The sequence below is a fragment of the Phyllobates terribilis genome, unplaced genomic scaffold (assembly GCF_046119375.1).
Source record: "Phyllobates terribilis strain yellow unplaced genomic scaffold, ASM4611937v1 Scaffold_5__5_contigs__length_657084704, whole genome shotgun sequence".
In the NCBI taxonomy this organism is placed as follows: domain Eukaryota; kingdom Metazoa; phylum Chordata; class Amphibia; order Anura; family Dendrobatidae; genus Phyllobates; species Phyllobates terribilis.
In genome coordinates this window covers 416,601,817-416,617,281 of record NW_027362765.1, presented here as the reverse complement: position 1 = coordinate 416,617,281, position 15,465 = coordinate 416,601,817, and the positions used below count along the sequence as shown (strand labels likewise).

Here is a 15,465-nt window from a genome sequence, read left to right as displayed (position 1 = left end):
TTTTTGATGAGGTACATCATTCAAGAGAATGCCAAGAGTGTGCAAAGCAGTCATCAAAGCAAAAGGTGGCTACTTTGAAGAACCTAGAATATAAGACATATTTTCAGTTCTTTCACACTTTTTAGTTAAGTAAATAATTTCACATGTGTCAATTCATAGTTTTGATGCCTTCAGTGTGAATGTACAATTTTCATAGTCATGAAAATACAGAAAAATCTTTAAATGAGAAGATGTGTCCAAACTTTTGGTCTGTACTTTATGTTATCGGTAGGCCTCTAAAAGTTATTCATGTGGGCATCATAAACACCCTTAAAAAAAAATTATAGTGAGGGTAGCATGAGCACCCTAGGTGTAGGGTGGGAGGCATCTTCGCCTGCGTCATGGACAGGGGATTGGCATGCATGTACAACAGGGGAAAAGACAGTGGTGTTACCCGCCGACACTGTTTGTGCACTCTGGCATTTGGCCGAACTAGTCAGGTGCTTTGCTGTCATGTGCCGTGTCCGGAACGACCTGACCTATAAAACCGTCCCACTAGTTAACCCCTTTAGTAAACACGGTAAAAAAAATAAATAAAAAATGAAGCAAAAAATGATGCTTTATCATTATACCGCCAAACAAAAAATGGAATTAAACGCGATCAAAAAGACTAATATAAATAAAAATGGTACCGCTGAAAACGTCATCTTGTCCCGCAAAAAACAAGCCACCATACAGCTCCATTGGCCGAAAAATAAAAAAAGTTACAGCTCTCAGAATAAAGCGATGCCAAAAAATTATTTTTTTTCTATAAAATAGCTTTTATTGTGTAAAAGCGCCAAAACATAGAAAAACTATATAAATGTAGTACCGGTGTAAACATACTGCCCCGAAGAATAAAGCTGCCTTATCAATTTTACCACATGTGGAACGGCATTAAAAAAAAACAAAACAAAAACAATTCCTGAATTGTTGGTTTTTGTTCATTCTGCCTCCCAAAAATCGAAATAGAAAGCGATCAAAAAATGACACGTGCCTGAGAATGGTACCAATAAAAATGTCTACTTGTCCCACAGAAAACAAGCCATCACATGACTCTGTCGGCTCCATGTTATAAACGTCTGTGAAGCATCTGGGGGTACAGGGTGCTCACCACATAATATCTAGATAAGTTCCATGAGGGGTCTAGTTTCCAAACTGATGTAACTTGGGGGGGGGGGTTCTATTGCCGTGCACCCAAACAGTGGTTTTCTCCCACATATGGGGTATCAGCTTACTCAGGAGAAATTGCACAACAAACTGCATGGTGCAATTTCTCCTGTTACCCTTATGAAAATGCAAAATTGGGGGCTGAAAAACATTTTTGTGGGAAAAATGTGAAAATTTTATTTTTACGGCTCAATGTTCTAAACTCCTGTGAAGCACCTGGGGGTTCAAGGTGCTCATCACACATCTAGATAAGTTCCCTGAGGGGTCTAGTTTCCAAAATGGTGTCACTTGTGGGTGGTTTCCATTGTTTAGGTACATCAGGGGCTCCCCAAACGCAACATGGTGTCCGCTAATTATTCAAGCAAATTTTACATTCAAAAAGTCAAATGGCGCTCCTTCCGTTCCGAACCATGCCGTGCTCCCAAACAGTGGTTTTCCCCCACATATGGGGCATCTGCTTACTCAGGAGAAATTGCTCAACAAATTTTGAGGTTCTTTTTTTAATGATACACTTGCAAAAATATAAAAAATGGGGTCTAAAGTAACATTTTTGTGTGAAAAAAAATAAATGTTCATTTTTTTCTTCCACATTCCAAAAATTCCTGTGAAGCACCTGAAGAGTTAATAAACTTCTTAAATGTGGTTTTGAGCACCTTGATGGATGCAGTTTTTAGAATGGTGTCACTTTTGGGCATTTTCTGTCATAAAGGCACTTCAAAGTCACTTGAAATGTGATGTGGTCCCTAAAAAAATATTTTTATGAATTTTGTTGCAAAAATGAGAAATTGCTGGTCAATTTTTAACCCCTATAGCTCCCTAACAAAAAAAAATGTTGGTTCCAAAATTGTGCTGATGTAAAGTAGACATGTGGTAAATGTTATTTATTAACTATTTTGTGTGACATATCTCTCTGATTTAAGGGCATGGAATTTCAAAGTTTGAAAATTGTGAAATTTTCTACATTTTTACCAAATTTCCATTTTTTTCACAAATAAATGCAAGTGATATTGAAGAAATTTTACCACTATCATGAAGTACAATATGTCACGAAAAAACAATCAATCAGGGGGATCTGTTGAAGCGTTCCAGAGTAATTACCTCATAAAGTGACAATGGTCAGAATTGTAAAAATTGGCCTGGTCATTAATGTGCAAACCACCCTTGGGGTAAAGGGGTTAAAAAAGAGCCAGACTCAGGAAGACCTAATCCTTGGACTTGCAACTTCCATTGTGTTGGTGTTCTGGGGAACAATTGTTCGCCTTGTGTATCTGGCTACCCCACTGCCTCTTCTTGTCTGTTGTGGTGTTAGGGATCCTGCCCCCTTTGTGCTGCTATCCTTGCTTTGCATGTCAACTTGCCAGGTTGGGTCAGTCTGCCACCTCATCTTCCACTTCCGCACCATGGTCCTACTCCTGTCTTGCTGGCAACTGTGTCTCTTCATCATCCACCTCTTGCGAAAGTAATTGCACTTTCCCACCATCGCCTTCTTGTGACCCTGGCTTCTCAAATATTTGGACATCACTACATGCAATCTCCTCATGTCCCACTTGAAGTGGGCACAGCAAGAGGCCCGAATCTATAAATGGAAATGTGAACGGCTCTTCGGAGTGTCCAAGTCTGGGATCAATTGTCTCTGGCCACTCAGCATGGCGGAACGAAGAATGATCAGGGTGAGTATTTTGTGGCCAAGACTCTCAGCTACTGAGATTGGTGCTTGTTGAAGACAGGGTGGTGCTGGCAAACTGGCTGGAAGCATTATCTGCTATGCAACCAACAACCTTTTCATATTGGTCTGGGTTCGCGAATGGTGTTCGGTGCCCCCCTAAAAAGTGGGACAGGAAGCTAGGTCAACATGATGTGTGTGTTTGTTGTGCTTCCGCAGCAGACACAGTTTCACATTGCCCACTCTGCATTCACCTCTGCATTCGCCTCTGCATTCACCATCAGCAGCACACCCACTTCCCCATCCCTTAACATGCGCATTGTCCACTTTAAAGTGCATATGATATTTCCCTGCTGAGAAAACTGTGCAGTATTTTTATCACAGTAAAATTTGCCCACCTCAGATGGACTTGTTATAGTGTAATAGCAATATAGCGATGCTACTGGTTACCAGCCAAGTCTGGATGTATGCTTTCAATGCTCAACTAGCACAGTTTAAATAGCGTAGAATTGAAAACAACTTTTCAGTATTTGTATCACAGAAAATTTAGCACAACTCAGATGGACTCTTTTCACTGTTTGCATTATATAGCGATGCTATTGCAACCAAACAGGTCTGCCTGTATGCTTTTAACACACAAATGGAGCAGTATTAAAATGATTAGTAGCCCTTAGAAGGGCTATTAGATATGAGTTCCAGCAGCAGAAAGGACGTGCAGTGAACCCTATCCTGTCCTACACTATCCCTCCACAATCTCTTCCTAACTACTGCTATCAGCAGTATTAATAATGATTAGAACGAGTGATTAAAATGATCCCTAATAAGGGCAGCTGTTGCTGCTAAAATAAATAAATGTGGTTTGGAATCCCTGCCTAAATGCATGTAAAATTTTCTCCCTCGTGCTGAAGCAGCTCTCACTACTTTACCTGTTTCCAGGGTAGACTGTGACAAGCATAGGGTACCGGGTCTTACATAGACCCAATGACGCTATGCGGCCAGCCAATCACAGTAATGCCACAACCAACATCGCTACGGCATTACAGTCACTGGCAGGCAATCCCGCATGTTTATTGGCTGTCTAAAAAGTGCCAAACATGCGGGGAGGAGACTCGAGCTTCCGCACAGCTTTCAAAAAATATTCACCGAGTAACGAGCATCCCAAACACAGTGATGCTCGGACGAGTAACGAATAGTGTTAAGCACGCTCACTCATTACTAGTTAATATACCAGTTCCAGTTCCAATTTTAGCCTTCTGGCTGCACAGCAGAGTGGAATGGGTCTAATACGATCCAGCTCCTCCTGCTATCTCCCTTTACTCATGCATTCACATGATCACTGCTTACAGAGAAGGAAGCCCTGTTAGTGCTTCTTAATTTGTATACACAGGTGCTGGTTCAGCTTGTGAAAATGTAGCACCCTGAGGATTCGGCTGCTACAGGGGTATTGCACCTCAGCCAGAGGTGTGGTATTCCACTCCCGGGTAAGGATGGAGTGTGGAACTGAGCTCAGTTAGCTGCATGCACTACACACATCCCATTTCCGAGGAACAGACCGATGGTACTCCCACTAGAGAAATGTGCAGGTACGACAGTGTCTGTTCCTGGCTGGAGTGGGAGGGGGGTGGAACATCCCAGTAGTGTAGGGGCAGATAGGGGGAGCAGTCTGGGTAGTGCTAGGAGCTCATTGGGTGCTGGTCACCTGAGCTCACACATAGAGGGAGTATATAAGGTGGGCACCATCTTAGATCAGGGTCTTTGTAGAGGAAGAGAGCAGAGGAGAAGAGCAGCTCCAAGGCCAAGAGAGAGAGAGAGGAGAAAGAAAGACCCAGAGGGGGAGAAAGAAGGAACTCCAAGAGCCCAAATTAGACCAGAGGGTGAAGAGTTGGCAACAGGGTACCGGATCCCAAGCTGGCAGAGGCTACAGCACACCTTAGCCAGGAACCGGAGGTCGTGGGCAAGATCTGCCACGATCACCCACTAAATCCACCCGGAAGGCATACCATATAGGGTCAGGGAACCCAGAGACAAGGGTTTACCACCAAGAGGCCCGAGGGAGCCGGACATAGGTGGATCCCTGGTGGGGAAGGCCAGAGAAGAGGACAGGACAGAAAGGGAGCTCAGGACCACGCTCCAGAATCACCTGGGGGTTGGCCGAGTCCAGGACCTGGTGGACGCAGCACGGCTCGGGTGGTCACCTAAGGCCGGAGTGACCAGAACAACTGCAGTAAGTAAACAAACCCTGAACTGCACAGCCCGACTCTGAGTCTCATTTCCATCCTCGCTGCACCACCACAACCCCCATCCTCTGCAACTGACCCCCTGAGGCTATACCCCTCCCGTTGGGGGTTATACTACCTAAGCTGCACACACATCACCAGCCTCAGTGGACCCTGCTGCAGCGGCGGCCTTTTGACCGCAAATCAACGGGTGGCGTAGTCGACACAAAAGAACATCTAGTAACATCATAAGGACTGCCACACACTGAGCTTGACACCCTGGGCACGGACCGGGTCACAGCCACTCGGAGACTACAACCCCCATCTGATCCGGCTCCGGGTATCCCCAACAACACTGGCCCAGGGGGCGCGTCAACTTTGGCGTAGTCGGCAGGATTACGTGCCCGCAACAACCGGGTACTGCGTGCCTGAAGAAAAGTACACCGTTACCTTAAAAAGAAGTCTCCTGCCGGTTCCGGAGGGTCCCCGCCATCGGGCCCCATCACAGGTCGTTTCCCGCCGGTTGTCCGCCATTTGCAGCTTTTTCCCGCCATCCATGGAGTTTCCCGCCACTGGGAGACGATTCCCGCCATTTCCGAAGATTTCCCGCCTTGGAAGAGCGGACGCCATTATGGGCGTGCCAGAGGGTGGCAAGAAGCCACCTCCCATCGTGGGCCAGGTCGAAGAATGGCGCCAAAAGCGGAAACCGCGCCCACCAACAGAGACTGTGATGCTGGAAGTGTCCATCAGCGTGAGAGAACTGCCCCTGGAACTGACAATCACAAAGTTGCCCCGGGACCACCTTCAATGTGGGCGGAGACAGAACAAGAGAACAAAGATGGGTGTCGCCTGGAGCAGTCTAGAGAGAGCGCACCCGGAGACAAGACGTCTGGAAGAGAGTCCAGAGAAAGCCTACCCGGAGATGGAGGGAGAGTCAGGCAGCACCGACCCAGTGGTCAGGAGCCTGTTGCAGGTCGCCACTCCAGAAGGCCTGCTGGAGATCCTAGCACAGCTCCCCCGAGACCGGGAGTGTGCACAGACCGCGCTGGAGGGCCTCGCACGGAGGATGGCCCGGGTGCAGCGGGAGACGTTGGCGGAGTGGAGCCGAGAGATGGCCCAGCAGACCGAAACCCGTCAGCGGAGCACGCCGCCCGAGACGAGGAGACAGCCCGCCTCTGAGGATGGCGCAGGAGGAATGAAGGCAGGAGACGGCGCCGAGAAGGGAGCTGAACGGACGGAGGCAGGTAAAGGGGACGTCTCTACCCCGAGCCGGGAAACCGCGTGCCTGCCCCAGCTCCCAGTCGCAGAGCCCGAAATTCCCCCTGCCGTGCCCGTCGCTGCATCGTCACCGCCGCCGACTAGGCCTCAACCGGAAACCGCGGCCGCGACCCCTGTGACGTCACACGCCTCGACCTCGAGCGTGGCCAAGCAGGAAATACCCCCGGCCTGGTCGCAAGGCCTAGTACCTCCGGGCGCCGCAATACCAACAGCGCCCCCTACCTCCGCGGAGCCACCGGCCTGGCCGCAGGGCCGAGTAACCACGGGAGCCGCCGTTCTTACGGTGCCCTTTGCCTTTAGGGTGCCCCAGGCCTGGTCGCAAGGCCTGGTCGACCCGGGCGCCACTACCATCAACGCGCCCTCAACATCTAGAGTGCCGCACCTGGGTGAAGATCTATTCGCCCAGCATACGTGCCCGGATGGGCAGCCCTTCATATGGCCCCAGGAGTACATTCAGCTGGAACTCCAGAGAGCAAGGCCCATGTGCGAGCCCCTGATTCCGGCTCCGAAGCCCGTAAAGAGGACCTCGCCCCTGCTGGAGGAGGCACAGTTCGAGTGGGACCCCACTGGAGAAGACCTCATGGGGTTCACTCAGGAGACTCGGGCGGCCGCAGCAGAGCGTGCAGAGTGCTGCCGGCAGCAGCTCGAGGTCTTCGAGAGGGAGCGGAGAGAGAGGCGGGTCCGGGAACAGCAGATGCAGATAAGAAGCGCGGAGCAGAAGAGCCGGACCAGGAGGAATCCCCGTGCAGCACATGGTCCCCCTTCCACCGGGACTGTGATAAAATTCAACATGCAGCACGGATGGGGCTTTATCAGAGACCATCATACCCCCGGCGACGTCTTTGTGACCCGCAGAGACGTAGAAAGCCATCTGCCGGAGGGACACAGAGGTCGTGACCTGTATGTAGGGGACGAGGTCACCTTCACCCGGCACAAGTGTGCCAAAGGACCCTACGCCCTCCATGTACATCGCCTGACGGAGGAGGAGCTGCGGTGTGAGGAGGAGCAAGAGGACCCGGACGGGTCTGAAGAATCTAAAGAAGGAGCAGGAGGACGCCGTCGTTGAAGTACGGTAGAGAGAGACTGTATAAAGTTACCCGTCAGGGTATAAGAACTGTTCTAGTTAAAATATAGTCCCCGTTGGGACCAGCCAAGAGTGAACTGTTAACCCCGTGTGTCCCTATTCCCACTGACCGAGGACTGAGAGCGGTCAATCCTCCCTAATACCTGGCCGAGGACTGAGAGCGGCCATATCCCCTTGTATATAGTTGCGCTTCCTAAAGCGCCCCCTACCGGTTTTATAGGGAACTGTTTTATTCCAAAAGAGACTGTCGCACTTTACCCGGTCACAAGTTGCACCGTGACCGGAGGAACCAGAAACAAGAATGTTATTTATATGAAAAGTTTATTGCTGATATATCTATATGATGTTTTCTATGTTTATGTTTATGAAAAAAAATTGTATGTTTTGGATGTTTTTATATCTTACAGCCCGAGGACGTGCTGTGATTTACCAGGGGGGAATGTAGCACCCTGAGGATTCGGCTGCTACAGGGGTATTGCACCTCAGCCAGAGGTGTGGTATTCCACTCCCGGGTAAGGATGGAGTGTGGAACTGAGCTCAGTTAGCTGCATGCACTACACACATCCCATTTCCGAGGAACAGACCGATGGTACTCCCACTAGAGAAATGTGCAGGTACGACAGTGTCTGTTCCTGGCTGGAGTGGGAGGGGGGTGGAACATCCCAGTAGTGTAGGGGCAGATAGGGGGAGCAGTCTGGGTAGTGCTAGGAGCTCATTGGGTGCTGGTCACCTGAGCTCACACATAGAGGGAGTATATAAGGTGGGCACCATCTTAGATCAGGGTCTTTGTAGAGGAAGAGAGCAGAGGAGAAAGAAAGACCCAGAGGGGGAGAAAGAAGGAACTCCAAGAGCCCAAATTAGACCAGAGGGTGAAGAGTTGGCAACAGGGTACCGGATCCCAAGCTGGCAGAGGCTACAGCACACCTTAGCCAGGAACCGGAGGTCGTGGGCAGGATCTGCCACGATCACCCACTAAATCCACCCGGAAGGCATACCATATAGGGTCAGGGAACCCAGAGACAAGGGTTTACCACCAAGAGGCCCGAGGGAGCCGGACATAGGTGGATCCCTGGTGGGGAAGGCCAGAGAAGAGGACAGGACAGAAAGGGAGCTCAGGACCACGCTCCAGAATCACCTGGGGGTTGGCCGAGTCCAGGACCTGGTGGACCTCGGGTGGTCACCTAAGGCCGGAGTGACCAGAACAACTGCAGTAAGTAAACAAACCCTGAACTGCACAGCCCGACTCTGAGTCTCATTTCCATCCTCGCTGCACCACCACAACCCCCATCCTCTGCAACTGACCCCCTGAGGCTATACCCCTCCCGTTGGGGGTTATACTACCTAAGCTGCACACACATCACCAGCCTCAGTGGACCCTGCTGCAGCGGCGGCCTTTTGACCGCAAATCAACGGGTGGCGTAGTCGACACAAAAGAACATCTAGTAACATCATAAGGACTGCCACACACTGAGCTTGACACCCTGGGCACGGACCGGGTCACAGCCACTCGGAGACTACAACCCCCATCTGATCCGGCTCCGGGTATCCCCAACAACACTGGCCCAGGGGGCGCGTCAACTTCAATGAACAAGAAGGTAAACATGATAATAAATCATGTTTATCTTTTAGTGGATAATCTAGCTGTGTCTGACAGCCGATTTCCCATCCCTACAGCTGCACAATCTTGTGCAAGCTGCTTACACTGCATGGACGTCTTAGAACATCAATGCAAAGTACAGTGTAGACTTATTTATTTTTATTTTAATGGCCTTCGGCTCGATCTTGAGCCATTGCGACTTGATGGATGATCGATCTGTAGGAAGCTGGATCTTGTGGAAACCTAGATAGGTCCAACAGAGTCTTCTCTGCAGTTATCTCGATAGTATCAAGCCATCAGGTTGCTGGTCTTCCTTTTCACGTTGTTCCCTCTAGTCTTCTGACCATGATGTCCTTTTCCAGTGATTGCTCTCTTTGTATGATGTGACCAAAGTCATAGCAGGGTGATTCTTACTTCGAGTGACTTGTCTGGCTTGATTTGCTAGAAAATTGATTTATTTGTTGTTCTTGTCATCCATGGTATTGATAACATCCTTCTCCAGCACCACTTTTAGAAGTCATTGATTCTTCTTCTGTCTTGATTCTTTATCATCCAGGTTTCACTTTCATATGTTACCACAGAAAGGATCAAACTATGTATGAGCCATGTCTTCATCAACAATAAAATATTCTTTGATTTGAAGACCTTGTCCAGTGACTTCATTGTTGATTTGCCAATGGCTATTCTCCTATTAACTTCCAGTGCCATTACTGCATCTTGAATGAACATTAATCCGAGTAGGTTGAAACCCTTTACAACTTCCAGTTCGTGTGTAGACTGTCTGGACATTTAAAGTCTGTGGGCAGTACGTGAGTAATTAAGAAGACCTGCCACCTACTCGAAAAATCCTTGACCTCCATTGATTCTGCTACTATTTTTTGTTTTGTGCTATGTCACTTGATTGTTAAAATATTTATGTTTGTTGCTTTTAGAGTGCAGTATATGAAATCTGTTTTGCAGTCCAACTGGACGCTTCTTCCTAATTTTTTCTGGAGGTGTGAACTTTCACAATAATAGCTATTTGTGTACTCTTATCAATATTTTTTAATGATGTAAGTTTGATTTGTAGCAAATGCAAAACAATTTTTTTATCCAATTTAGACTAATGGAACCCAAAGTTTCTGGAAATTAACTCATCTCTAATCCTGACTACAAACAATCTTCTCTGTAATCGGGTTCTATCATTTTCCTCCATGATCCCTGTACACTTTTCTTCTCCAAATCATAATTCTTCCATATGTCCTAAACAGTCTGAAGGGTGCATCATCAGAAAAAAATAAATGTATCCCAGTCCTCTGCAGTTCAATCCCTGTTCTGTTTAATTGTTAGTTTATCTATTGAAGACCCCTTTAGATTGTTTGGGACATCTAGAAGAATAAAAATCAGAGAAAAAAAGGTGGGCCCTAATATGAGTCCTGTGTCATGCCAACAGTAAAGCATCCTGAGCCATTCGTGTGTGGGGGCTTTTTATCCATGGAGGAGGCTCACTTACAATTTTACCTCAGAACCCTGCCATGAATAAAGAATGGGATCTAAACCTCCTCCAAGAGCCACTTCACCCAACGATCCAGGAGCAATTTTGGGATGAAAAATGCTTTCTCCAGCATGATGGAGATCATTATACAAAGCAAAAGTGATAACTAAGTGGTTCAGTGAAAAAATAATTAAATTTTACACTATGGCCCGAAACAGATTTCAATCCTATTAAGGACTGTGGTCAATCCTCAAAAAGTGGGTGGATAAATAAAAACAGAGAATGTATTAAACTCCCAGTACTGATTAGACAAGAATGGGCAGTCATCAGTCAGGATTTGGCCCAGAAATTGATATCCAGTTTCCAGGGCGAAGGGCAGAAATCGTGAAAAATACTAGTCAACACTGTAAGTACTGAGTCTTTTTAAAAACTTTATGTAATTGTCAATAAATGTTGAAAAACTTATGAAATGCTGATAACTGTACTTCAGTAACCATAGAAATATCTAACTAAAAATCTAAAAACATTAAAGAAGCAACATTTGTGAAAAATGTTATTGGTGTGCCTCAACCTTTTAGCCATGGTTGTACTTAGAGTAAATAAAATAGTATCAACCATTAGCATTAGGAAATGATCACAACCTACGTCCTCACCATCACTTCACAATGACATTTGCTGAGATCAGAGCTTTCATAGAAAGCTCGCCTGTAAAAGTCAGCGAGTCAGAGTAAATCTCTAACCTCCTATGTCCATATGGCTGCGGAACAAAACAAGTACCGTATATTCCGGCGTATAAGACGACTTTTGAAGACTGAAAAATCTGCTGTCTAGTCTGGGGTCGTCTTATACGCCGGTAATGCTTTTGAACTTTCAGAAATTGACATGCGGGGATACTCTGGGGGTGTTAATAAGCTGCCGTGGCCGTATCCCTGCCATGTCGGAGTTAATATAAGGTGGAGGGAGTTAAAATACGGCGGCGGTAGGTCCAGACAGTCAGCGCTTCTGTGCTGAAACTGACACATCGCTGCGTATTCCCAGCTCCGGACACAGCGCAGGGCTTCTGTGCTGACAGCTTTCACTTGTCACAGAAGCGGTGCGCTGTGTCCGGAGCAGGGAAGTTCGCATCGCTTCTGTGACAATATATGAAAAGCCGGCAATTCAGCAGCGGCATAAGCCGGCACCCGACAATTTAGAATAGAAAGAATAGAGCATCACACATAGATTAGATAGATAGAAACATGTCAGTCACATATATATGAAGTACAGTGACAGTATTGCTTACTGTACTTGTCATTTAGTATAAAGGATTTATTAAAACAAATATTAGTGTTTTCATGCACCGTCTCTTTAAAAAAGCCGGCCGGCAATTCAGCATCTGTACCCGACAATTTATAACAGAAAGATAGAGCATCACACATAGATTAGATAGATAGAAACATGTCAGTCACATATATATGAAGTACAGTGACAGTGCTGGTTACTGTACTTGTCATCTAGTGTTAAAATAACGGATTTATTTAAAAAAAAATTGGCGTGGGGTTCCCCGTAATTTTAGTCTCTAGCGGAGGTTAAGCAGACAGCTGGGGCAGATGTTTGAAGCCTGGGAAGGGGGTAATACCCACGGAGCTTCCCAGGCTACTAATATCAGCCCCCAGCTGAATACCTAGCCTTTACTAGCTATTAAAATGGGGGACCCCCCAAAAAAAATGACGTGGGGTCCCCCCTAATTTAATAGCTAGCAAAGGCTAGGCAGACAGCTGGGGGCTGATATTAATAGCCCAGGAAGGGAGCCATGAATATTGGCCCCCTCCCAGGCTAGAAACACCAGCCGTCAGCCGCCCCAGAAATGGCGCATCCATAGGATGCGCCAATTCTGGCACTTAGCCTCGCTCTTCCACGCTGCCCTGGTGCGGTGGCAGGGGGTAATAGGGCTGGGGTTGATGTCAGCTTATAATGCCAGCTGACATCAAGCCCAGGTTAGTAATGGAGAGGCGTCTATAAGACACCCCCATTACTAACCCCATAGTAAAAGTTAAAAAAAACACAAACACCCAGAATAAAGTCCTTTAATTGAAATAAACACACAATTCTTTATTGTTCTAAATTAAACCATACTTACCATCACGCCCATTCCAGCTGAAGCCAACGATCTCCTGCAATAAAAGTAAAATAATAAAGCAACCTCATCCTTACCTCTCCATGGTTCCCAGGACCGATCCAGCTCTGCTACATTCACATGACAGGCTGGACCGCAGCAGAACGCTGCCATCCAGCCTGTCATCCCGCAGACACTGAGAAGCGCAGGCATGCTTGCGCTCTGCAGTGTCTGGCTGTGACGGCATCCAGATGAGCCGACAATGAACTCAGCTCACCTCCTGGACGTCCGTCACTGACAGCGTGGGAAACTTCTACTGCGCATGCGGGGAGCAGGAGAATTTTCCCACGCTGTCAGTGACGTGCATGAGGTGAGCCGAGTTCATTGGACATGATCTCGGCTCATCTGGATGCTGTCACAGTCAGACACTGAGGAGCACAAGCATGCCTGCGCTTCTCAGTGTCTGCCGCATGGCAAGCTGAACGGCAGCGTTCTGCTGCGGTCCAGCCTGTCATGTGAATGTAGCAGAGCTGGACCGGTCCTGGGAACCATGGAGAGGTAAGGATGAGGTTGCTTTATTATTTTACTTTTATTGCAGGAGATCGTTGGCTTCAGCTGGAATGGGCGTGACGGTAAGTATGGTTTAATTTAGAACATTAAAAAATTGTGTCTTTATTTCAATTAAAGGACTTTATTCTGGGTGTTTGTGTTTTTTTTAATTACTTTACTAGAAATTCATGGCGGTCATGTCTAATATTGGCGTGACCCCATGAATTTCGGGCTTAGGGCCAGCTGATAATGCCAAGCTGGCCTTAACCCCTTTATTACCCAGTGAGCCACCGCACCAGGGCCCTGGATGAGTTGGGTACAGCGCCAGAAGATGGCGCTTCTATGAACGCGCCATTTTCCGGGGTGGCTGCGGACTGCAATTTGCAGCGGGGGGGGGCCAGAAAGCTTGGGCCTCCCTGCGCTGCAGATTCCAGCCCCCAGCTGCCTAGTTGTACCTGGCTGGACACAAAAATAGGGCGAAGCCCCACGTCTTTTTTTTTTTAATTATTTCATGAAATAATTAAAAAAAAAAGGGCTTCCCTATATTGTTGTGTCCGGCCAGGTACAAATAGGCAGCTGGTGGTTGGGGGCAGCCCGTTCCTGCCTGCTGTACCTGGCTGGACACAAAAATATGGCGAAGCCCACGTCAACATTTTTGGGAAAAATTAATTACAAAATTAATAATAATTTAGGGACTGCATCTTTATTAACCCCTCAATTGTCATTTAGTGTTAAAATAAAGGATTTTTTAAAAAGAAAATTGGCGTGGGATCCACCATCATTATAGTCTCTAGCGGAGGTTAAGCAGACGGCTGGGGCAGATGTTTGAAGCCTGGGAAGGGGGTAATACCCACGGAGCTTCCCAGGCTACTAATATCAGCCCCCAGCTGAATACCTAGCCTTTACTAGCTATTAGAATGGGGGACCCCCCCAAAAATGACGTGGGGTCCCCCCTATTTTAATATGTTTATGAGTGACAGTTTTCCTGCTATATACCTGCATGTCATAAGAATTTAAATTAAAAAAAGGACCATGTTAAATTCAAATCTGTTTTTTTTAAATTTTTACCGGTGTTTGGTATGCGTTGGAAAAGGGGTAGTCTTATACGGTGAATATATCCTAAACTCTATATTTTAACAGGAAAGTAGGGGGGTCGTCTTATACACCAGGTCGTCTTATACGCCGGAATATACGGTAATATGATTTTCAGTTTAGATTTAGTGACCAGTGTGAAAATTGCAAGATTTCTGAGTTTGTAAGGTATAGATGGTGTAAAAAAATACCATAGATTTAAGATAAAAATCTGATTGAAAAAATAGGTCTTATTATGATGGCACATTCCCTTAAAATGAAAATACAAAATAACAAACAAATTTGGTTTTTGTAACAAACTTTTCCGCACCTTCTCTCCCTTAAGAAAGAAGCAATTTGTTTCACTTAAGTCTTCTTCATTGTTGTCATGTTCGGATTTGTGTTCGTAGTACCACACATCATTGCTTGCTTGTGCGCAAACTGAAAGATCGATTAACCCTTCTACCGGCTTTCCATAAGTATACCTGAAAATTAAGACACAAGTTATAGATGCTGGAGGCTTCTCATGGATTGTTCATCTATTCTGTACAAGTTCAATTCAATTTAGCAGTTTAATCCTCACTAAAACAAACTCACTGTCCAGTGTTAATGTATTAATCTAGCAATGTCATTTTTAAGTAATCTTAAAGTGTATGGAAATTACTGACTACAGAGGTCTAAAGATCTGGACAGAGAACCACAATTTCTTTGATCTAACAATTCAAAGTGGTTAGAAAAACATAAAACACAATGATTACATTTTCTGACATATTTCAGAACACAGACAATTTTTCATTTTTGCTTTTATTTTATTCCTCCCATTTTTCCAAGAACCATAACTTTTGTATTTTTCTATCTTCACAGCCATATAAGAACTTTTTTTTTCTTTGTGCGGGACGAGTTGTAGTTTTAAAGGACACCATTCATTTTATCGCTTGATGTATGAGAAAATAAGAAAAAAATTCCAAATGCAATGAAATGGCCAAAAAAACAAAAACAAAACATTTTTGGAGTGGTTTTTTTTTTTTTGCAAACTGTCTCTTAACAGAGGAAGAGGACATTTTTTTTTTATACAATGTTCAGTGTGCTATTAAAATGACCTGGCATTATGACTCTCCATGTCAGTACAATTATGGTGCTGCCAAACTTCTACAGTTATCTTTTTTTTTTAAGTGGTGAAAAAAAATTCAGAAATTCGTATATAAGTAACATTTTGCTTGCATCGCCTAATTCTCAGACCCGTAGTGTTT

The 15,465-nt window shown here is 46.1% G+C and overlaps 1 protein-coding gene across 3 annotated transcripts in view; it reads right to left on the bottom strand.

Moving 5' to 3' along the window:
* Positions 1 to 15,465, bottom strand: part of LOC141273397 (alpha-2-macroglobulin-like protein 1) — a 302,764-nt gene that overhangs the window by 207,257 nt on the left and 80,042 nt on the right. For all 3 annotated transcript variants that reach the window (XM_073685165.1, XM_073685166.1, XM_073685167.1), the window contains exon 8: positions 14,547 to 14,700. In XM_073685165.1, the coding sequence (XP_073541266.1) occupies positions 14,547 to 14,700 (154 nt within the window). The remainder of the gene's footprint in view (positions 1 to 14,546; positions 14,701 to 15,465) is intronic.